The sequence below is a fragment of the Mus caroli genome, chromosome 7 (assembly GCF_900094665.2).
Source record: "Mus caroli chromosome 7, CAROLI_EIJ_v1.1, whole genome shotgun sequence".
Classification (NCBI taxonomy): domain Eukaryota; kingdom Metazoa; phylum Chordata; class Mammalia; order Rodentia; family Muridae; genus Mus; species Mus caroli.
Window position 1 is genome coordinate 111,251,290 of NC_034576.1, and position 23,398 is coordinate 111,274,687.

Genomic DNA, 23,398 nt, shown 5'->3' on the forward strand with positions numbered 1-23,398 from the left:
AGCTATCAACTTCAGTGTAGTGCGCAGAGGGCCCACCCTTGTCCGTTGTCTGTTTGAGATGACCGGGTTGATACTGTGGGTGAAGAGCCACACAAGGGCCGAGGTGGGAAGCAGGAGCTCTGATCTCACCAACATCCATTCTTTTCTTTCTTGGGTTCTCTCCTGAGCAGTTCAAGAGGCCGACTCGCTTGCCAGTGTACAGCTGGGAGCCACCCGCCCACCAGCACCAGCCTCAGCCAAGAAATCCAAGGGAGCAGCCGCATCTGGGGGCCAGGGTGGGGCCCCTAGGAAGGAGAAGAAGGGAAAGCATAAAGGTTAGTTAGCCTGGCTTCTCCTCACACCTCCCAGAGGCCTGACCTCACTGGGAGGGCAGAGCTTATCCTCCTGACTTCAAGGTGGTATAGTGTGAGCAGTCTCATTGAATGTGACCTCAGGGTGCCCATCAGTGGGCCTTGTCTAGTTCATGAGTACCTTGGCTAGTTTGTGGGTGTGGAAGGCCTCACTAAACTGCCAGGAAGTGAAGTATAGCTAAGCTGTGACTCAGGATCACCCATTTCCTCCCAGCCTGCCTTAGCCTGAGCTCTGTTCATCTAGTATCAAGCTAGGACGCTCCCTTTGGCAGAAGCGCATTTGCTGCCAGTTTTACCTTATGTAGATTTCTCCCAACTTCCTTTCTTGTCCCCAGGACTCTTAAACCCACACACCAGTATGTTTTCTCTGCTCCTCAGTCAAACAGGTCCCCAGAGATCAATGACAGTGATGGTGGCCACTTCCTCAAGTCCTGTTTCCTGGCTACTGTTTCTTCAGTCCTTGTTCATAGCCATTGATTTCTAGGCTACTGTGTCATAGTAGTGGGGTGGACAGTGGGGTGTCAGGCAGGATCCCTGGGCTTCCGGAGCTGGCTATAACACTAAGCAAAGCTCAGCCAGGCAGAGAGGCTGCTGCCTATGGGCCAGATCTTGTTTCTGCTACTAAAGCTGTGGCCCCTTGGGCAGGAAATGTAAAGAAGCCAGGCTCTGTAAGATGATGACGGGGCACGTGGAATTCGGGAGACCATGTGCTCTGGAAAATGACTTTATGTCAGCCACAGTCTTTGAGGGAGGGCCCTATTTTTAATGATGTATGTGAGCGTACTGCACGCGTGTGAGTGTGTAAAGAACACCAGTATGTGTAATGTGTAACTGGCTGTGTCCAGGAAAGACTGCTGCCTTCAATTATGGTTTGGATTGATCTTGTTTTCCGTCTTGTTCTTTCCAGTGTGCAGTTGATTTTGTAGATAGTTGCTGTCTGTCTTAAGGATGTGGAGTATTTCAACCCCTGGCAGTTATCTGTGGGGAAAGATCGGAGAAGAAAGAAGCCCATGTCTTTTTACAATTCATAATTATTAACAGGATGACAGCAGTCATTAGTTTTTACAGAGGGTCCTGTCATCCATCCCTTCCCCTTCATGGTCACCTGAGCATCCAGGCTTTCTTCTCCCTCTGGATGAAACTCAGGAGTATCTGGCCTGCAGGCACCAGCGGGCCAGCAACTCTGGCCGAAGACAAGTCTGAGGCCCAAGGCCCAGTGCAGATCTTGACTGTGGGACAGTCAGACCACGACAAGGATGCGGGGGAGACAGCAGCCGGCGGGGGCGCACAGCCCAGCGGGCAGGACCTCCGTGCCACGATGCAGAGGAAGGGTGAGCCCCGTGGGGGCCCAGCTGGGACCAAAGCTCAGTCCCAGGTTCTCTTCTCCAGGAACACAGCCTCCTTATGTTTGGTCTAGCCCTTCCCTGGATGTGGGGGAGGAGCATTCTTGGAATCAGATGAGAAGTTTGGGGCCATGACCCTTAATAAGGCCAAGTTAAGAGAAAGAAATATGAACTGGGGTAGCCTGCCAGCAGCCTATCCTATCTTTAGCTCCCACGAGGACCAGGTTTACATGCAGATTTATTTTTCCTTTTGCCCTTTGAAAGGAGTTGTCCGTTTGTCTGATGGGAAGCAGGGCAGGTCCTCCCTGGAAATTCACTGCCCAATTTCTCTGTCATGAACCCTAACCCTAGGAAATCCTGGGTATAGCCTTGCAGGTCCACACCCACTATAAAGAACCTACTAAAAGACTGATTCATGGGGAAAGAACTGTAAGGCCACTCAGAGGGGCATTCAGGGTCAGGCAGGACAGCTGGGACAGGCTCAGGGCAAGCTGGGGGAAGCAGAGTCAGTCCCACCCACAGACTGAGCTCAAGTCTGTGGTCTCTGTTATCCATGGCCTCTCGTCAGAAGTGCAGCTTTCCTGGGCAGGTTCAGCTTAGCTTAGGCTCTGATACACAAGAGATAGGGATGATGTAACTGCAAGTGAAGAAGAGGTGTGAGGTAGGGGCTGAGCTGAAATTGGGTGGTGGGGATGTATTCCTAGGAGAATCGTGACGAGCCCCAGTTCATGTGTGCACCAAAGAGAACCCGTGTCCTTGTATGTGTCTGGATGAGTGGGAGTCCTTACAGCTCTGTGAGGGTATGTGCAGATGGGTATCCCTGTGATTGTCTGGATGTAGGCGATTCAGTGGCTGAATGTGCATCCACACGGGATCACCTGTATTCCCACTATAAAACATGTGTGTGCTCATCCCTACCTTGTACTCTGCTCACCGTAGGCATCTCCAGCAGCATGAGCTTTGACGAGGAAGAGGATGAGGATGAAAACAGCTCCAGCTCCTCCCAGCTAAACAGCAACACCCGCCCTAGTTCTGCCACTAGCAGAAAGTCCATCAGGGTGAGTGAGAAGGAGCCTATATCCCCGCTAGGGGGCTGCCGTCAGTAGTTAGCTCTGCCAGTAGGTGGTGGTCTAGTTTGTTTTCTGTTGTGATAAACACGGACCAGAAGCATCCGGGAGAGGAAAGGGTCCCTTGGCTTGCACTGTCAGGTCACGGTCCATCATCGAGGGAGCTCAAGTAGAACCTTTGTAGGAACACTGCTTGCTAGTTCAGTGCCAGGTTCATGCTCTGATAGCTTTCTTACATAGCTGGACTCTACCCACCTAAGGATGGTGCTGCCCACAGTGGGCTGGGTCCTCTCACATCATGACCATCCGTCATAGACATGGCCACAGGCCAGTTTGATCTGGTCATGAACACCTTTTGGCACCCCACCCCCACCCCTCTCTGCTGTGTCAAGTCAATAAACTAGGACATGAAGTAGTTGATGTATGTGACAACATCATACAGTGCTAGTTTTCCTTGGGCTTGGTGTCTATGTGAAGCTTCCTATCTCTTCAGCAAGGTCAAGGGGCTAGGGTAATGGGAAGAGCTGGCTTTGGGCAGGATGACCTCCTGAGAACCTGCCCTTATCCCTGACTCCACTCAGGAACTACTGTGGAAAGGGATAGGCTAGAAGATAGCTGCTGACCCTGGAGCAGGATGGCCACACCCACATCCCAGGGATGCTGACCTGATCCTCTCCTTCCCCTCACTGACTCAGGAGGCAGACTTTTGTCCTAGACCACCAATCACACGCATAGTGTCCTTTGGATTTGGGTTTCTACTCTCCCTTTCCGTAGGAGGCAGCTTCAGCCCCCAGCCCAGCCGCCCCAGAGCCACCAGTGGATATTGAGGTCCAGGATCTAGAGGAGTTTGCACTGAGGCCAGCCCCACAAGGGATCACCATCAAATGCCGCATCACTCGGGACAAGAAGGGCATGGACCGCGGCATGTACCCCACCTACTTTCTGCACCTAGACCGTGAGGATGGCAAGAAGGTGAGGTTCCTCTGGGCATGTATTTTCAGTTTGAAGGCCCGAAGGCTAGAATATGAGGGGAGCTCAGCTCTGAGGCTGACCTCTTGGTTCTCCAGAGAAGTAAGCGTTTTGTGTGGGCTTAGGGGCTTGCCAGTGCTTGCGTGTGTACATCGGGGGAGGGTGCGGGCTCAGAGGCTGGATCAGTAATGCTATTTCTGCTTTACTCTTCTCTTTAAGGTGTTCCTCCTGGCGGGCAGGAAGAGAAAGAAGAGTAAAACTTCCAATTACCTCATCTCTGTGGACCCAACAGACTTGTCTCGGGGAGGCGATAGCTATATCGGGAAATTGCGGTACCAGTGTTCTCCCAGGAAGGCGAGGGAGGGAGGGGACTGGCAAGTCTTCTGATATCTCTGAAGGAGTCTGCCCAGCCTTGAGTCAGACAGGACCAGGCTGCTCTAGGGTGTTGGGTAGTAGGCCCAGCGTGAGTAACAAGTCAAACCAGGGTGTTGCCAGTGATATAGGCCACAGTGGAAGAGTTGCTTCAGGTCCCTTCAGGTGCTTCAGAGCCAAGGGACAGGCCTGCAAAGAAGCCCTAAGGAGGTGAGAAGGGGAGGCCCTGAGTGAGGTCTCATTGAGGAAGAATAAGTAAAGACATGAGTAACGTAAGCTGGACACACCCTGGGCAGGACAGACAGACATTCTCTGTGAGATGCAGAATGCTCTCAGGCCTCCTAGATGCCACACTGCTTACTTTCTAGAAAAAGCAGTGCCATTGTTCCCTCCAAGAAACACATGAACACTGACTCCCTGGATTTTCCTCACTGAAATGAAAGTCAACCCTTTGAGTTTGTGGAATACTTCCACTGTGTTCCCAGGTCTGGCCTGGCCCATGCCATGAATGCTCTGTAGGCTCCTTGTAAGAGAAGGGGCTGTCCTGTGCCATGGGAAGAGGTATGTAAGCCTGTTGGGTGTACCTTTCCTTCAGGTCCAACTTGATGGGCACCAAGTTCACCGTTTATGACAATGGCGTCAACCCTCAGAAGGCATCCTCTTCCACGCTGGAAAGTGGAACCTTGCGCCAGGAGCTGGCAGCAGTGTGCTATGTGAGTCCTTAGTTCCTAAGCAGATATGAATCCAGGGCAAGGTGCCTGACTGGGGGCTGCCCCATTTACCATGATGGGTAGTCAAGGCTGTGTCTAACAGGGCTGTCTTCTGTAGAGTGACCGTGTGTGGGACTAGACCTTACCTGTTTTCAGGGTTCAGGTCACAGCAGGTTAACTGCCTAGGGAGCTCTGGGAACCATCCTTGTGGCCTTACCCAGGAGGCTCCTGGACAGGAGGAAGTAGAGGTCTGGGTTCCTTTCTGTACTTCACTCACAGCTCGTTGCTGCAGCTGCATTGCCAGGCACTGCATTGGTACGAGGCCTTTCAGAATTGTTTCAGAACAGAGATTCTGTTCCCTCTGTGGTCTGGAAACGGAAGCTTGGAGTTGGGGCAATTGCTAACATTATACCAACAAGAACAAGATTGGGGTATAAATATAAGAACATTCTCTGTTGCACACTTGGTTTCTTCCTTTTAAAAGGAAGATGTACCAGGGGCACTTCTTAGCGACAGTTAGGACTCTGCAGTTACTTTGGATGATCCCATAGTGCCATCTGCTGGTCAGTTTTAGAGAAGCAGCCCGAGACCATCTAAATCGTGGTAGTGTTGGCTGGGCTTAGGACATAGTAAACAGAAACAATAAGCCCCTATGGCATTTAAATCTTTAGTGAGAGACAAGCCATAAAACGGATGTAAATGAAATAGGCATGTTCTTGATCAATGTTCAGAATTAAAAATCAAGTAGAGGTATGGGTATATGTGAAGGTGTGTTTAGACTCTTAGGAGTGACAGCAGAGAGGGTCTTGCCAAGGTAACTCTTGAAAAAAGATCAGAAGTGAAAATCAGCCGTGTGCATGTCTGTGGATGGCAGAGTGCTTGCAGAAGAGAGTTAAGATAGCAAGAAAACTAAGGAGTAGGGGCCAAATCACATAAGGCCCTGACCACAGAACACCAGTTCCAGCAGGGGGAAGAAAACATCCTTTAACACTGCAAGGGCTACTGTGCTGAGATGGCAGGGAGAGACCAGGGCAGAAAGAAGGGGTTGCATTGGTGGCTGTCTGGTGGTCTTAGATGCTGGTGTAACATGAATGGATAGCTGACAGAAACTGTGGCTAGGTTAGGAATGAAGTGAGAGAGTGACGTTTGTGTGACTCTCGTGCACTTGAGTGAGGCCACTGTTCTCACTCTGACCTGAACTGCTGACCTGCCACTGACTGGAGCAAGCTGGGGTATACATGGGAGCAGTCTGGAGTGTGCTAGATTTAGAGGTGACTATTAGACCATCAAATGTAGATGTTGCAGACATTTTATTTTTCATCTTTACCTCCCTGGTTCAGTCTCCCCATGGGTAAACACTTATACTGAATTCTCTTGTTTTCCCAGGAGACAAATGTCCTAGGCTTCAAGGGACCTCGGAAGATGAGTGTGATCGTCCCAGGCATGAACATGGTTCATGAGAGAGTCTGTATCCGCCCCCGCAATGTGAGTCTCTATCTAACGCTTCCCTAGGCTCCAGCCTCTGTATGAGCTTCTAAGAATCCCATCAAGGTGTAATTTGAGAAACCCTGGAAGTCTAGGGATCCCTAAGAAGCCTCATTCCTGGGAGACATCCCTTGGGGTGGTTATGATGCCAAGTCTTGGGTCTGACTTAAGTGAGCTCCCCACACCCCACCAGGAACATGAGACCCTGTTAGCACGCTGGCAGAACAAGAACACGGAGAGCATCATTGAGCTGCAGAACAAGACGCCAGTCTGGAATGATGACACACAGTCCTATGTTCTTAACTTCCACGGCCGTGTCACACAGGCTTCTGTGAAGAATTTCCAGATCATCCACGGCAATGACCGTGAGTGTTGCCGCTCCTGTTTTTGATGTTGTACGCATGGTGCCCAGCCCCCACCCCACCCCCTATCCCCTGATCTGGTCCATATCAGCCAGTGATGGGATGTGGGTATATGGCTTTTGTTAGAACTCTCTAACTGTAGTGATCTAGAGCCCTGCCCCTAGTGCCTAGCATGTCTGGGGCTTGAGAATACCCTTTAAATGGATGTCTTTTCTCTCCTGGGCCCTACTGTCTGTGTGCATCTCCCCCCTTCACCCTCTTGCTCCTTAATGTTTCTCTTGAATCTTTGTTTTTTTCACCCTTTGGATATCTTTGGCATTTCTGCTTTCTCCTTCCTTCTTGTGGCTCATGTCTTACCTGGTCTCCCTGTCTCCACCATTCTTGCTTGTGCATGCCACAGCGGACTACATCGTCATGCAGTTTGGCCGGGTAGCAGAAGATGTGTTCACCATGGATTACAACTACCCACTGTGTGCACTGCAGGCCTTTGCCATTGCTCTGTCCAGCTTTGACAGCAAGCTGGCCTGCGAGTAGAGGCCCCCCCACTGCCTTTAGGGTGGCCCAGTCCGGAGTGGAGCTTGCCTGCCTGCCAAGACAGCCCTGCCTACCCTCTGTTCATAGGCCCTCTGTGGGCTTTCTGGCCTTACCAACCAGAGACTGGCTGCTCTGCCTCTGCTGCTGAAGCAGGGGGGACAGCAAATGGGTATGACAGGAGAAGAGTATTTCCGTGCCCCAAGGTCAACACACATGCCCAGTCCTGGGTCAGTCCCCTGCTGCAGTGGTGTTATCACACCGGAAAGCCTCTTCACCTGGAGGTACAGAGGGAGAGGAAGCACAAGCCTGGCTGCTGTGGCTCAGCCATCCACTCAGCCTACAAGTCAGAGACAGTGGGTGTCCCAGGAAGCAGGGGTACAGTGAGTGTGTGTGTATGTATAGGGCACTCAAGCTTTATGTAGCAAAAGCTCTGGTGGTCAGCAGAAAGCACTCCCACTTCAAAAGGGCCCCATTAGGCCCAAAGGGGGTTAGGAGTGGTAGGGATAGGTGCGTGGCAGGTCCCTGGTAGGATTGCAGGGGCCTGGCCATGTGTATTAGCTGGAGGCTTAGAATGCTAGCTCATTTGTTGCTTCAGATTTGCCCAGTGCTTGCACACATAAGAACCCAGCTCTCAAGGCCAAATATCTGAGTGGAAGGGGATGACAGGAGTCATCCAGTAGACTCCCTACATCAGGGCTCTCAGCAGCCCCAGCACAACACCTATGACACACACAAGGGATCTCGGTCACCATTCCAGTAATGGTAGGCTTCAGGAAGAATGTCCTCTCTGGGAAGACTCAGCTCCCATTGTTGCCAGCATGCCATGATCAGTGAGGGCTGTATGCCATGCTTAGGGGGATGGCGAGCAGAGGATATTTTAGGGCCACAAGAGCTCAGAGGTAGTGGTCCTCTGTGTGGTTCACCAAAAGCAGTGCTGATCCCTGAGTACAAGGCACTTGTCTCTTGGTTACCTCACTGGTTAATGGCAGAGTTGAGAACCTCAAATTCTTTTGTTCCTACTGTTGCCCAGAAACTAGACTCTCTGACCTGCTAGGGTCTATTCTGCATGTCCTGTCTCTTCCCAGTTCCAGAGATGAAACCCCTCCAAGTTCATGTATAAGGTTGGAGACCTTTCAGTAGGGAATCAGGCGGTTCCCTGTTGAAGTTGTCTGAGTTTCTGCACACCATTCTGATCTGATGTGGCCTGCGCCTGGCTCCTCTATGAGGACTTCGAGCTGTGCGCAGACCTTAGCAGGACCACTGCACACTTTGTGTCTGTGTGACAGGCAGCTCAAGGGTTCTGGGGTTGGGCCTGGACATGCCCTCCACTGGGATGGCACCACTCATCTGGTGGGCTTGGGAACTCCAAGCTCTTGCCCGTGTGCCATCTGTGAGAAGCTTCTTGGAGCTGAGAAACCAGAGGGAAGCAAAGAGCGTTTAGACATTGCTTTTTGCTTGGAAATAGATAGGTTTGGAAACGCTAAGTAGAAGTTTAAAAAGTAGAGTCATGTAGAGTCACACTTTGAATATGTGGGCCATGCTTTGAATATGATGAGGCTATGCAGGTAAGGAGGCTGGATTGATGTAAATGGACGTAGTGCTTTAAGAAAGCTCTAGATTTCCCAGGTTGGACACACGACGAAAGGCACACCTGCTGTAGCAGGGTCCGACACACCTGAGCCATACATTGCCATCAGAGAACCCTCAGTGAGGTAGCCTTTGTTTACAGTCTAGTTTCTAGAGGGCAGTAGGACTTCCATGCTGGGGCTGGCCTATCTCCTGATGAAAGATTACAGTGCCATCTCCTTCCCATAGTTCTGTGTCTGCCCTCCCTCCCTGACTTTATAGGGAGAAATCTCCTGACATTAGAGGTGATAGAAACCAGATCTTTAATCTGGTCAGGCTGTTTCTCTGGGTTGACAAGTTTAAGGTTGAACAGGCTGATTTCTGGAATCTCATGAGTGGAGGGGCCCCTGGTGGTTAAGAGCGGAACTGGAAGCACAATGGAAAACTCTTGGACTCTGCTCTCTGTTTTTACCACACACAAAAAAGAGGGTTCTTGGCTATTTGAATATAAAATTGGTAGCACCAGGAAATAGGCTGAACTTTGTAGCCCACTGTGGAAAGGAGCAGCCTCAGCACAAACCCCTCTGTCGGGCCCTGAGTGACAAGACCAGCCTCACAAGGTCAGATTAAGACTCAGCTCCTGGTGATGATGCCTTTTCTTGACCACTGGCGCTGTGAACACAGGCCAATGGACTTCAGATACCAGGGCCCCGGGATCACCTGGGTTAGCCTCTCCTACAGGAACATCTCTTACCCCTCATACCCTCTTCTTTTTGGTCCTTGGCTGGGTAGCAAATTGGTGAGAAGAACAGCCTAGTCTGTAAGAGTGCAGGGCAGCTGGAACCTTAGGCAGCTCCTCTGTATGCTACCGGCTCCACACCCTAAAACTCCACCCTCTGCTCCAAAACAGTTCTTCTGCAGAGTGGTGATGTTAGCTTCCCCAGCTCCTCTCCAAGTCTAGCTTTTTCTGTCCTTCTGGCTCCAAGGTGCTCTGTGTCTGTGTGTGTGTGTCTGTGTGTGTGTGTCTGTGTGTGTGTGTGTGTGTCCAGAGGAAAGGGCATGAACAGAAGTTTAAGATCACATCAGAGTAGGGGAAGACAGCGGAGGTAGTGGTGACCACTGTGGACTGTGGATGGTGCCCTTCATTCCATGCTCTTTCTCCCATGGTTCTGAGCAGGCGACTGTCAAAGAAGTGTGTTGTCAGTTCACTGGAGGAGGAGCTGAGATGTGCATCCTTTTAAATGAATATGGTGTAGTGATGGTGCCTTAACAATCTTGACACTAAGGTGAAGCAAGCAAGTAAGGTGTGTGCCTATGGGAAGACAGGAGTTGGAAGCCAAGGTGTGTGGCCGCAGTCTGGAAGAGAGCTTTTGGTAATCCTACCGTCTTCAGTGACAAGGCAACAACGCTGTAAAGTGGGTTTGTTCGGTTTTGTTTTTTCTTTCTCCTTTATGGAAATGGCAGGTCTATTTGCCTCAAAACGTTATGTAGAAGTAGTTCTAAGTTTAACAAGCAATAGAGATGACTGCTTAGCACACCATTCTGATCTGATGTGGCCTGCGCCTGGGAGCTCTGCTCTGCAAGCACAACACCTGTCTCATAGATGGACAGCCTGGTTTCCCTTCTCAGCAGTCCTGGCCTCCCCTTCTCTGTATTCCTTGCCCCAGCTACGATATCCTCATGGGATTTCAGGATGCCAGGTGCCATCAAAGCATGCTTTCTTGTGGTGCCTAGCACTGTGACTGGGGCCCAACTGCCCTGCAGAGTTGGGACCTTGCACTGCCCTAGACCCTGGCTTTAGATCTGCTTCAGTCTCCAGAACAGGCTATGGGATAGATTTTTCTCTCAGTTTATGGCCACCTGCCCTAATTCACTTCCAGCTTACAATCTTCTGTCATTTCAAGATCGTAAGAAGTACTGGGATGGGTTTGAGTTTTCAGCACAGAGGCGAGTTGATCTAGGAGCATACAACTGTACTGAGCAGCTAGAGCATTTGAGCAACCTATGTAATCTTCGTGTTTCCCTCCCTGTAAGAAGGCCTGTCAGAGCTTGCTGTAGGAGTTAGGGTAAATGAAAGTTAGTCCTGGCTCTCATCACCACCTTTCCTAGCTCATCACTGTGCCTTCTTTCTTTCCTAAGAAAGACAACACACCCCTCTCTTCTGTTCTCCTGCCCCTTCTCCCACACTGAGGTCCAGGTAGAGCAGATGAGGCTGAAATGTAGAGTGTTCTATAGAGCATCTCAGTAGCATAGAAGGAGAAGCCCAGCTCCAACCTCCTGGACCCCATACTGGTGACCAGCTTGGTGAGGACAGGCAACATTTCTCTAGCTGAGAGCACACTTAGCCAGTTTTCACGCCTAGAACATACATGTCGATTTGCACATGATTGTCTTTTCCTATTTTGGAGTGGTCAGACATTTTATTTTGTTCAGAATTATCTGGAGTTTTAGACAAACTTGCAAAACTGTGCTTTTCTTAAGTGACTTTTTGAATAAACTTTTTGGTATTCTGAAGCAAATGTATTTATTTATTGGTATGTGCAATGACAAACTTGGTATTTTCCCATAATGACATTATGTATGTTGTAGAATTTAGTGTTTGTCTAAGTACAGACATGTATCAACACATTAAACTTGAACTGTTTGACTGCTGTGTCCTTGGTTTTTATAGAGAAGAGAAAACATGTCTCTCCTGAAATGTTCTCCATTCCAGTCCTTTCTAGGCGCTTCAAAGGGTCAGGTGTGTAAGAACAACTAAGGGCCCAGAGCACGTTTGGAACCAGTGACGTACAGACCCACACTGCCTTCCCCTGTGAAACCACATCTATAGCATGGGGAAAACAGGGTTAGAGGATACATCAGGTCATCTGGACACTTAAGGAACTGGCTGACAGTTCTTAAGTATGCTTGGTGGACATGGCCCTTGTGACAGAACTGGGCTGTAGTACTGAAGGGTGGGAAAGGCCCAGCCACATGACTGCAGGCCTTGCTTGGAGCTGGGTCTATTTAAACAGGACTCTTACATAGTGGGAACCCTTTTTCAGTCTGTGGTGGATTTGAGGCCAACATGATGAAAGCCTATTGTTGTTCTAAAAAGGGAGTCATCACAAAGTCACAAGAACTCCAGAGTGACTCTGGGCCATTCTTGGCATGCAGAGTGGCCATAGAGTTATCAAGTTGGGTAGTCCAGCAGCATGAGATTCAAGACAGTGATGTGCTAATAAGCACCTACCATTGCACACTTCACTCTGGCAGCTTCCATAAACAGTCCTGTAAGGAGGACGTGATTCCTGGTCCATCCATAAGGAAAGTGGTACCCTTTGAAGTGAAGGAATGGCCTGGTTTTTTGATACTACAAAGTGTTTTAGACATGCTAATGGTTAAGGAGGTTACAGAATAGTTGGTTAGGTATCCTTCCTGATCACTGCCCAATAGGTGACATATGAAATGCTCTTTGCAGATACAAATTGTCTAAATAAAAAGAATTTAAGAGCAGGTCTATAATTAGGGTTCATTTATCTACTCAGCTAAGTGTTTTTGATGTGAGTCAAAAGCATTCCCAACGTGAACATGGCCTGGTTCCTGTAGTGACTGCATTTGTGAAGACCATATACAGGGTGTTCTACAAGGGGAAGAGATTTTGTTTGTTTAGTCATCAAGTTTAAGAAAAATCCTCAATTGTGTAGAACACATGCAGAGGAAAATCTTGTTTTATACCTATTACCTCTGGTGTTTGCTCTTGATTGCCAACTTAAGGGGCTTAGAATCACCATGGAAACATACTTGTCTATGAAGGTGTTTACAAGAAAGTTAGTTGAGGAGGAAGACCCATCCTTACTATGGATAGTATCATCCCTTTGGCTGGGGTCCCAGACTGAATAAGAGGGGCAAAACAAGCCAAGTGCTATGTATCATTCATCTCTGCTCCCTGTGAGCCTGCTCTCTGGCTCCTGCTGCCCTGAAGGACTGCCCTCAACTACATGCTCCTCCTGCATTGTTACCTTCCATACAATGAGAACGTTTAATTATGCTGTGAGTATTAGGTTCCTCTTTCCAGAGTGTCTGAGTGAAGGCCATTATTACTTAAGTCTAAATACAAAGAACATAATTCTCACAAGCCATTATTTCTAGAGGCTGAATCCATCTCCACTCTTCAGCATACCTCCCAGGCCCATGCCTTGAGATAATGAGGCACACAGTCTTTTGTTCCATAGCCGTGTTAAGGGGTCTTCTGGCTGATCACCCACCTGACTTACCAAGCACACTCCTAGGTGATGTACAGTGGCTTCTTAGGCCAATTACTGCTATGGTGCCCCATAGGTCACTGGAGACCTAATGGTAAGGCCTTGATGAAGCCCTTAATACTGAGAAATGAAGATCATACAATGAAATCAAGCCCCTTGATTTTGGTCAACCTGGATTAAATATACATGTAAAATCATATCTAAAAGATAAAATTCTGGGAAAAATGCCTATATTCCAAATTACTTCAAAGTTTCTGGTATATACAAACAAATATATTCCTATATGCAGACTAACATCTAGAGTGGCAAGAACCATGAAGGATTGGTCCTTTTGGCAGGAATTGTTTCCATAGATAATCCCCAATGACAGAGTTGGCGCTAAACCTGATTATCCATCTATACACCAACCACACTGTTCTTGCTAACCTACTTTTTCTGCCTAAATGTCCTTCCTCTTCTTGCCATGTTCTTAGCTTGCCACAAGGTGTCTCTGAGATTTTTTTGGTACTTTGGCAAAAACATTCTTTTTCTTCTGTGCTCCTACAGTTTAGGGTCCACTCTATAATTAATAAAACAGCTACCACATGATATGTTGTTATGCATGAGCTAACAACATAAGCATGCTGCCCTATGTGCATTGACTACCTCATCTGCAGCTTACAGCCCTGTAAGACCTGTGTTTTTACTACCCTCACACTTTATAGATGCCCAACCAGGCTTGGAATGCTTAAGGAGCCAATCCAGAATTCCACAGTCTGAATTGCAGGGAAATCTGTCTGAAGAATTCACAATCTCTAGCCTTCCTATGGTCCATAGTGCATCTGTTAGATTCGCACATTAAACTGAAATTCTTAAAGGTACAAATTCAGTCTTCTTAGTTGGGGCATTGGGCTATGCACAGACACTTAGTACTTAGCACAGGGCAGCTGTCCAACAAATGAATGAGAAGGAAACAAGTTCTTATCTAATAACAGAATTATATCCTATGAACAAAATTAGAACCAGTGATAGGGGGCTATCTTAAATCAACTTCTCATGGTGGACGCCAGAACCATCCAGAAAACAATCTGCTCAAACAAGATTATCTACGTTGTTTTTTACACTTAGTTATGTCAAGACCATCTTCAGTACATGTTCAACTACATTCTGCACAATTTTAATCAAACATTCTACACAGGGATTGGTACAGTGCAGCGTTTGTGTTTTTCTAGTCCCGTTAACATGTAAAGCTTTCTAGTAGCTGACAGTGTCTTAGTGTGGTCTCAGACCTGATGACAGCCAGGGCAGTACGCTCCTGAGTGGTGCAAGCTATCTTCTGGCATCACAGACACGCCAGGTACAATAGAACTCTAAAGACTACCCAGCTTCACAGAATTCCTTACATTTTGAGTCTCCCATTTCATGACTCGGAATGTTGTTGGAGATGCACAGCCTTTCAGCTTTCAATTCATGTAACTGAACTGACACACCCTTGTTAGAATTCTCAGGGTTTCCTGGCTACCTGAGCTCCTCATGGAAGGACCACCATACTTAAGCAGTCCTGTAGCTTCAACAGCCTCAAGCTTCAGCTCTGTGGGACACAAATTGATGCCTCAAATTCCCTCTAGCCACAGAAGACATTCAAAGTTACATCTATATTTGGCAGTTCTGTTCAACAGAATGAAGACAAAGGAAGCTAGGGATCGAGGGAATATACAAGCAAAATGGTCTCCAAATAGGCCTGTGAGTTCATGGCCTGCTGCTCTGGAGGAGTCAGGGCATCTTAGAAGGCTGTGAGGAGAGACTGCAGCTCAATCAGATATCTTGCTGTGCTCTGGGCCCCTAGGCTCAGAATTGAGCATGCTCTTCTCAGGGACCACTAACCAGCTGAAGGCCTGAAGAATAAGGCATTTGGGAATCTAAAATCTTCATTCTTAAAACTTAAGTCCTCAATATCAGCTAACCCAGTTCTCATTCACAGTCATCCTATCCTAACAAATCCATTCAATAAATCATTCACAGGTAAATCATCTGTTGCTCCTATGAGGAGGGGTCAGACGTTTGCCTAGGTGGTACCACCTGCAAGCACAAACAACCAAATACAATTACTGAATGGATTAGTGTCTCTGATAGGGAAGCGCAAGAATTGGAAGGTGATTCTGTCCCGTGTTCACACTACTGGCTACTTTACAAAGTGACAGGTGTGCAAGCACCAGGAAGGATTAACTGTATCCATGGTAGTGGCCCAAGAGCTATGGTATTGAACACAGAGGATGCAGAGGGCACAATGCCATGGATGAAATTGAGGAAAGGTGCCATGGGAACAGAATAATGGATACTTTCCCAAGCAGGCTGCTTTCACTCAAAACCCTGGGGGTTGCGCTTCCTCAACATGCCAGCCATGTGTGCATTATCAGTGCTCACTCCCAGCACTTCATATGTAAAGTCCTGGGGCAAGTTTTCCTTGGTGGCTTCCTCTTGCTCACTGTAGCCATCTGCACTGAAACCAGCATTCTCTGCCAAGACAGCAGGATCCTCCTCTTCATGAACACAGCAGGAGCACGATTCTGGTTTGGGATCACACGGGGCAACAGAATTATCTTTCTGGGCTCCAGGGTCAGTGGGCAAATGATCCCAGCTCAAACGCTCTGATCCTTCCTCTTCTACCTCTCCCATTTGTTCCGCAATTTCTTCAGCAGAGGGCTCTTTTAGGTCAGGGTAATCCACCAGGATTGTTTCTTGCCTACGCTTGATACCATCCGAAAGGTCATATATTGGATAAGTCTCTTCTGGGTAACCTAGAGAGGAAAGTAGCACAAAGTCTTAAAAAGAGCATCTTTGAAAATAAATAGTGTCAGGATCAGAGAGGATTCTCTGGCAGCAGCCATCCTATCCTAACAAATCCATTCAATAAATCTCTAAGATGGTCCTAATAGTCCTCAAGTTTCACTTGAACAAATTCTGAGCAGTCTGGCTGACTGTCTCAGTGCTCTGTGAAATACAACCCAGGGCAGAGGAAAATCCTTTGTAAGTAAGGTGCTTGGGGTAGAGGTAAGTCTCACCCCTCATGTTTCTGCAGCATTGATGAAGATTATGCAAACAGCATGAGCCTTCAGCGCTACAGATGGAGAGGGCTTAGCTTAAGGCTAGTATTTACAATTTCTATTTGGAACCAGTTCCAAATCTTCTGGTGGGGGTGGGGCTGGTGCTGGGAAAAGGAATGCTAAGCTCTTTGAAAAATAAACCAAGGTACTTTCTACTTATCAAAACAACCAAAATAGTCTGTAACTGTCAGAAGCTGGGGCAAGTTAGCAAGACATGACCAAGACCCCACAAGGCAAGAACTGCATTTTTAGAGACAGAACTTCCAATGTTGGCATCTTCATTTTGACAAAATGCAACAAAAGGAAAAAACAACAAACAGGTAAGCAAAATGAGTAACACTGCACCAAACCTCGGCTATGATAATGAGAAAGAGGCTGTGCTGCCAAGTAAGGAATGAAATGAACTAAGTCTGTGTGTGCCAGGCCACGCCGGAGCAGCAGATGGACCATGTGGGAGCTCATATGGCAGTGCTGGCAGTGCAGTGCTTACTACACAGTGGAAAACTGCAGAACTCAAATCCATTTGCACATCGATGATAACTGCATATTCAGCTCCAACAGACACCACTTTTGCCCATCAATTGTGAAAAACAGCAACCTTTTGGTACATGTGAGGTATCTAGAGACATTTTTACAACAGTATTATACAAATATTCAAATTTATAAAAGTATTACAACATTTATAAAAGTATTAAAACACTGCAGTTTTTTAGGAGGGTGGTATAGCCTTTATTTTGTTATATTTTTCCTACTAGTTTTAATTACAAACAAGTTTTAGAAGAACACACAATTCACCCAAAATCCTACCACTGGAAATTTGTTTACCTCTGGCTTTTAAAATCATGTGCATAGTATTCCCTGCTTTTTTTAAATAAAGAAGGATTATGTTGTTTAATAAAGAAAGAATATGTAATGTACTGTTGTCCTATACGTATGTATCATTGGCATTTCTCTGTGACGTGCAACCAATGTGATTTGCCATTCTTATGTAAGGCACCCGAGCAGCTTCCTTCTGACGTCTCCATTGCAAACTATGTGGTGGTGAGGAGCTCTGTATAAACCCAGACTATCTACTCCAATTCCTCAAGAATTCCTCCATATTCTTCTAGAAATATGGAGAGTAGGCCAAGGAGAACAGTCATTTTAAAAGATTTTGTATCCTCACCAAATTACTCTGCAGGAGAGTCATATAGTATTTCAGTTCTCCCAGTGATATAAAAACTCCCTCTTACCAAACCCTTACCATCACTGGCATGAGTATCATAATTTTGACTATACAGCCTTCACTCCCAGGATAGCTGTGGACAGAGTGTTAGGTAAAACAAGAGTGCAGCTACCACTAAGGTTTGAGTGTCCCTATCCAAAACCCTTGTTGAAGTTCAATTCTCAAAGTTGTATGTTAATGGTATTTTGAGGGCAGGTCTTTAGGAGGGGATTAAATCAGAAGGTAGTTTTCACATGATAGCATTCATGTCTTTGTAAGAAGAAAAATTGAAGGCATCAATCTTGCTCTGTCTGGCCATGTGACCTTGGCCATACAATGACCCAACAAGAAGTCTCTCACCAGATGCCAAGTGGATACCGACACCATGTTCTTAGACTCCCAGAACATCAGCTAAATAAACCTCTATGCTTTATGAGTGACCTCATCTGGTATTCAGTTATAGCAACAGAAAAATGGACAGTGATAATTACCCAAGGCCTTCACAACCTCATGGCAGGGGCTTGCTACTTAGATCTCAACCACTGACTTCTCAAGAGAAGTCCATTTACTTGCCTTCACTCTATATGAAGATCAAAGCTTACCTTTGCATTTTGATGATTACCTGCTTTGGTGTCAGAGGGAAAGCAATTAGATTCTAGTTCTGGGCCCAATCTAGCTGACCCAGGATTCAGTCATCCTGGCCTCCATGGCCCAAGGCATCAGGCCAAGATGGCACAAAGTCCCAGGGCAGCCCTATGACCCTCGTTATGCCTACACCTAGCAATCTCTATATCAGCCCCACAGAAACAGGATACAGGCCTACCCAGCAACAAATGAGGTATAGATTCCAGACCAACCCTGAAACAGGAAACCCAGCCACAGCATCTATGTCTGTCCAGAATCAAGGTACATCTAGAATCAGAAACCAAGTTGTTAAATGTAAACACAGGATCCAGACTTATCTATTGATGGTGCAGACCTGAAGCTAATTTCCACAGTCTGGTGGAGTCAGGACCCATGCTCACTTCAGAAGATGTGAGTACTAGACAATACATAGCACCAAGCTTCTAGATCACCTCTGGATCCCATAGTCCCAGGACCTAAAGAAACACCCACAAGACTTTCTAACGCAGAATAGGTCCTCAGACTGCCCTAGCACTAGGCCAGACCTTTTAGACTCATGTTTCCAGACCCATTTCAATACTTAGCCTCTGCAGACTCGGTTTTATAGCTCATTCCATCTCTAGGTCATCCCCCGGAGGATCCAAGCTTTAAACAAGCCGCATAAAGATACAAACAAAACAACCACAAAATCTAACCATAAAGAAAGACTGAAAGAGAGGAAAAGAACAACGAATCTACAAAAGAACCAGATTTTTTAAAACTACCAAAATAATAGTCAGAGGCTAGTGAGATGGCTCCATAGGGTAAAAGCACTTACCTTACCACCAAGCCTAACAACATGGGGGTCCATCCCCAGGACCAACTCAGTGGAAGGACAGAACCAACTTTGACAGGGTGTCTGACTTCCACATGCACACTGTGGTGTACACCCACATGCATATGAACACACATACAAATACAAACATAAATAAATGTAGTAAAATATTAAATGACACTAGTAAGTCCTAACCTACCAATTGTTACATTGAATATAAATGAGTTAAATTCTCTAATCAACATAATAATGAAGAGATTTTAAAAATAAAAAGGCCCAGCTCTATGCTAGCTATGAGACATTCATTGCATCTCTAAGGGCATAGAGTGAAGAAGAAAGAAATAGAAGATACCCCATATAAATTGAAAACTCAAAAACAATATTGATATGTGAGTAAAACTAATGTTAAATCGAAAACTATCACTAATGACCCACCTGAATTCTGAAGTAGCTCATGTCAAATGATTTTACTTAATACTCTAAAATATCTTTAAGAAATATAAGCAAACAACAAAGAGTCATTGCTTCTAGGAAAAACACAGCAATTCAAAACACGAGAACCAAACTAAGCAAATTATACAGAAGCCACTAATAAAATAGTCAACACAGGAAATAGGATTTGACATGATAATTTATCCCTATTCAAGAGGATATGAAGCAAACAGAAAACAGAATTACTGTAAACAGAAAGGCATGATCACAAGATGAAAAATTCATACCCATGAATAAAGGTCACAAGATCAAGATCAGTGTGCCCGAAAATCAAATCCATATATTAGAAGTTCACATTAAAGAATTCTGTAACAAGATATAAATGACAAAGAAATATAAAATTATGAGAAATTGTGGAGGTTGATCAGTGTACTTGATTTTTAATTACTAGACCATGAAATCAAAGAAAGATACGTGTTAAAGCATTAATAAAAAGGGATGAAAGGAAACATCTACTCACTGAAGGAAGGTTCACAAACTGCTGGGCAAAAGTAGTATAAAAACACACGCATGTTTACACAGACAGAGCCAATGGCTGTGACTGAATTCAGATTTTTAAATATAAGATGAAAATAAATTCCAGGCTACCTACTGAGAAAAGGGATCAGACCAAACAATATTCATTATTTTCAATCAAATGAAAAGTACAGAATGAAGAAGGATTTTCAGATTTTTTTTTAATGTGTGAGTGTTCTTCCTGCACATATGGCTGTGTGTCATGCACATGCCTAGTGCTCAAAGAAGCTAAAAGGATTCCTTAAAACTGGAGTTACAGGTGGTTGTGAGTAACCATGTGGGCTCTGGAGAGGGAACCCAGGTACTCTGGAAGAGCAATCAATGCTCTTACCCACTGAGTTGGGTCTCTAGCACCGGGTTTTCAGATTTTTAAGGAAAGGTGTGGTTGTAAATATTCTAGCAAGATGAAAACTCCATATACATATCTAAGTATTCTGAATTTATGGTACTTTATATAGAGTAAAAATGCTTTAAATGAACGTGTCATTTCTACATCACTTCAATGAAATGCCTGAGATAATTAGCTCAGAAGAGAAAGGTTTACTGTGACTGAAGAGTCTAGAGAGTCCAGCTCAAGATTGGGCAGCCCATTGCTTTAGGCCTCTGGCAAGAGCAGCACCTTACAATAGAAGCAAGTGTCAGAGCCAACTTGCTTACAAAGGCCAGAAAGTAAAGAGAAAGTGATTGGGGTGCCACACAAAGTCACCCCTGAGGGTACCCACAAAAAGAGATAAGGATCTTACTTGAGGCCCTACTTCTTTTTGTTGTTGTTTGTTTGTTTGTTTTTCAAGACAGGGTTTCTGTTGTTTGGTTGTTTATTTGTTTTTCAAGACAGGGTTTCTCTGTATAGCCCTGGCTGTCCTGGAACTCACTTTGTAGATCAGGCTGGCCTCGAACTCAAAAATCCGCCTGCCTCTGCCTCCCGAGTGCTGGGATTAAAGGCGTGCGCCACCACTGCCCAGCTCCTACTTTTTTTCTTTTGTGACAGTGTCTGACTATGTAATCCTCTTGCCTGGAATTTGCTATATAGACCAGGCTGGCCTGGAACTCACCTGGATCCATCCACCTGCCTTTGCCTCTGATCAGGTTAAAGGTGTGCTGTTCTACACCCAGCTATCTTATTCTAATTTTGATTTAGAGAAAAATAATGTTGAACATGCTTTATTGTGCATATTTGCAATCTGTACATCCTCTTTTCTGAAATGTCTGTTTATATCTTCTGCAAATGTTCAAGTCCTACAAAACAAACGGTACACAGTAATTCCAAGGAAGGGAAAGGGGGCTGACTGAGCTCCTTGAGTTAATAGAAAACAGACACAAGAGTTCAGAGAAAGAAGGGAAGTTAGAATTTGCTGAGATCTACAGTTTCTGCGGGTACTCTAATGAGTACTGAAATGAGAAAGAACAAGATGTATGAACATCCTAAAAGCGGTTGTGTTCTACTATCCAGGGAAGGCTTGTGATTCACTGGGTGCAAACTGGCCTTCCTAGGGCTAAGTCAGCCCTTGAGTCTACTCCAGAGCCAACCTAACAATGAGAACAAAACACAGGGTCTTTGAAAAGATCAAAATGATAAGCCTCTGTGTAGAATATTAAGAAAAGGAGCTAGAGGAAGGAAAGATTATTAGCATCAGGACAGAAAATTGCACACTCCCCTGTGTCACAGGCATTGAGTAGGTAGGGAAGATTACGAGCAACTTTTTTCTAACAACATTTGAATGAAATTTTTAAAACTACCTTCAAAGCACATTTAAGAAAGTATTAAAGAAATTGAATTTATTTTTGTAATTCTACACAAACACGTGTGCATGCATGCACGTATGCACGGGTGTGCACATGTACAGTCCAGAAAACAAAAATCCCCCAGGTTGCCACTAATAAACTCCACTAATAATTACAGATTAACAGCAATTCTACACAACTCTTCTGGAACAGTCTGAAATCCCAGTGCATTTTATGAGTCTGTGACCAACATTACTCTAAAATAAAGTCCAAACTCACCATAGGATAAAAGGAAATTACTAGTAAGAAGCCTTTATAAACACAAACATTAAAAGATAATCCTTCACAAACAAATTCAGAGACCCACAACCAGATATTACACAGAGAGTCCTTGGGACACACAGCTCTAAATCGAATGCCTTTATCAAATCCCTTCTCCTAAAGCTGAGGGAATCTTAAGGAAGAAGAGGCAAAAAAAAAAAGTATAAGAGCCAGAGACGATAGATGGAGGATATTAGGAGAACAAGAGCCTCAGAATCAACTTAGCAAGGCTCCTATGAGCTCACAGACCCTGAAACAGCAAGCACAGCCAGCATGGGTCTGTACCAGATCCTCTGCATATACAATGGCTTCCACTTTAGTATTTTTATAGGACTCCTGTGTGTGAACGAATGGGTCTCTCATTATTGTGCCTTGTCTTGGGGCTCTTTTCCTTCTGCTGGCTTGCCTCGTGCAACTTTAATGTGATGGTTTTTATTTTATCTCCTATGTTGTTGTGTTACATTTTTGTTGTTATCTCTTAGACACCTGTTTTTTGTAATGAGAGACAGAAATGGAGTGGAAGTGAATGGGAAGGGAGGTGTGGAGGAATTGGGAGGAGTAGAGGGAAAGGAAAGTGTGATCAGAACATATTGTATGAAAAAAGAGTATCTTTAATAAAGGGGAAAATCCTTTGCAAATTGAGTCTAGTTACATATTATCATGACATATCAAGTAGGCTTTAACCTAGAAAGTAGGTTTTAACACATGAATATTTTCTATATTATAACAACAACAACAACAACAACACACACACACACACACACACAAAACAAATGTAAGGCTCTTTTTCTTTAATTGTTACATGTATGTGTTAGGACCTAGGTAAAATGTTAAGGCCTAGGTAACAGTTACATAGATAGCCTACCATTATAAGGAAACTTTCTCTTATGTTTCTGCTGTTACTAGGAAACTTTCTAATGCCAAGATTAATTACATATTATGTTATGTTCTGTGTCCTTTGGAACCAATCATGATAGAAGCCAGTAGAACTGCTTTGTATAAGTTACCTACAATAAGCTTAGACCTGAACCAACTACCTAACTGCACCTATATATAAGCTTTCATGGTATTTACCTTTCTAAGTTACCCCTGGGATGAACCCATCCTGGTGGACAAGTTAGGACATGAGTATTAGGCAAGGCAAGTCCCCTGCTACAGTTGAATACCCCAACCAATGGGAGCAGGACAAATGTACAACAAAGACACGCGCCTAAGGAAATCCTCTATTCCTAAATCCTGACTGGTGAAGTAACTTGGCACAGATATTTGTGGATTTGGAGCCTTAAAACCCTATAGGATCTTAGCTCTGGGTCATGGTTAAGTTCCCAAATCTGGACCATGGCCCTGGTCAACTAGTCCTGGGGCACATGCTCTATAAACTATCCCTGTCTGACTGAGATTGCAGTTCATGTGGTTTGTGAGGCAATTCCTAGACCCCAACATGTGTATTCCTAAATATATAAATACAACCTGCTTGATCGTATGCTACATATATGGTGTGTGTGTGTGTGTGTGTGTGTGTGTGTGTGTGTATGTATGTGTGTGTGTTTTCAGGGCTCACCTGAAACCATTCCATTTGGTACTGAACTTAGATTGGAGCTCATCCACCATGTGCAAACT

The 23,398-nt window shown here is 45.5% G+C and overlaps 2 protein-coding genes across 6 annotated transcripts in view; one reads left to right on the plus strand and one right to left on the minus strand.

Moving 5' to 3' along the window:
- Tub (TUB bipartite transcription factor) overlaps window positions 1-11,272 on the plus strand; it is an 82,681-nt gene extending 71,409 nt beyond the window's left edge. The window contains exons 4-12 of one of the 3 annotated variants that reach the window (XM_021166879.2): window positions 171-314; window positions 1,514-1,681; window positions 2,633-2,751; window positions 3,535-3,732; window positions 3,949-4,061; window positions 4,697-4,814; window positions 6,198-6,296; window positions 6,490-6,661; window positions 7,059-7,419. In XM_021166879.2, the coding sequence (XP_021022538.1) occupies window positions 171-314; window positions 1,514-1,681; window positions 2,633-2,751; window positions 3,535-3,732; window positions 3,949-4,061; window positions 4,697-4,814; window positions 6,198-6,296; window positions 6,490-6,661; window positions 7,059-7,192 (1,265 nt within the window). In that variant the 3' untranslated portion in view covers window positions 7,193-7,419. Of the gene's footprint in view, window positions 1-170; window positions 315-1,513; window positions 1,682-2,632; window positions 2,752-3,534; window positions 3,733-3,948; window positions 4,062-4,696; window positions 4,815-6,197; window positions 6,297-6,489; window positions 6,662-7,058 lie in introns of all 3 variants that reach the window. The other 2 variants (XM_021166880.2, XM_029479567.1) reach the window with 2 other exon arrangements.
- A 253-nt stretch (window positions 11,273-11,525) lies between these two features.
- Ric3 (RIC3 acetylcholine receptor chaperone) overlaps window positions 11,526-23,398 on the minus strand; it is a 45,799-nt gene continuing 33,926 nt past the window's right edge. For all 3 annotated transcript variants that reach the window (XM_021166883.2, XM_021166882.2, XM_029479568.1), the window contains one exon: window positions 11,526-15,779. In XM_021166883.2, the coding sequence (XP_021022542.1) occupies window positions 15,340-15,779 (440 nt within the window). In that variant the 3' untranslated portion in view covers window positions 11,526-15,339. The remainder of the gene's footprint in view (window positions 15,780-23,398) is intronic.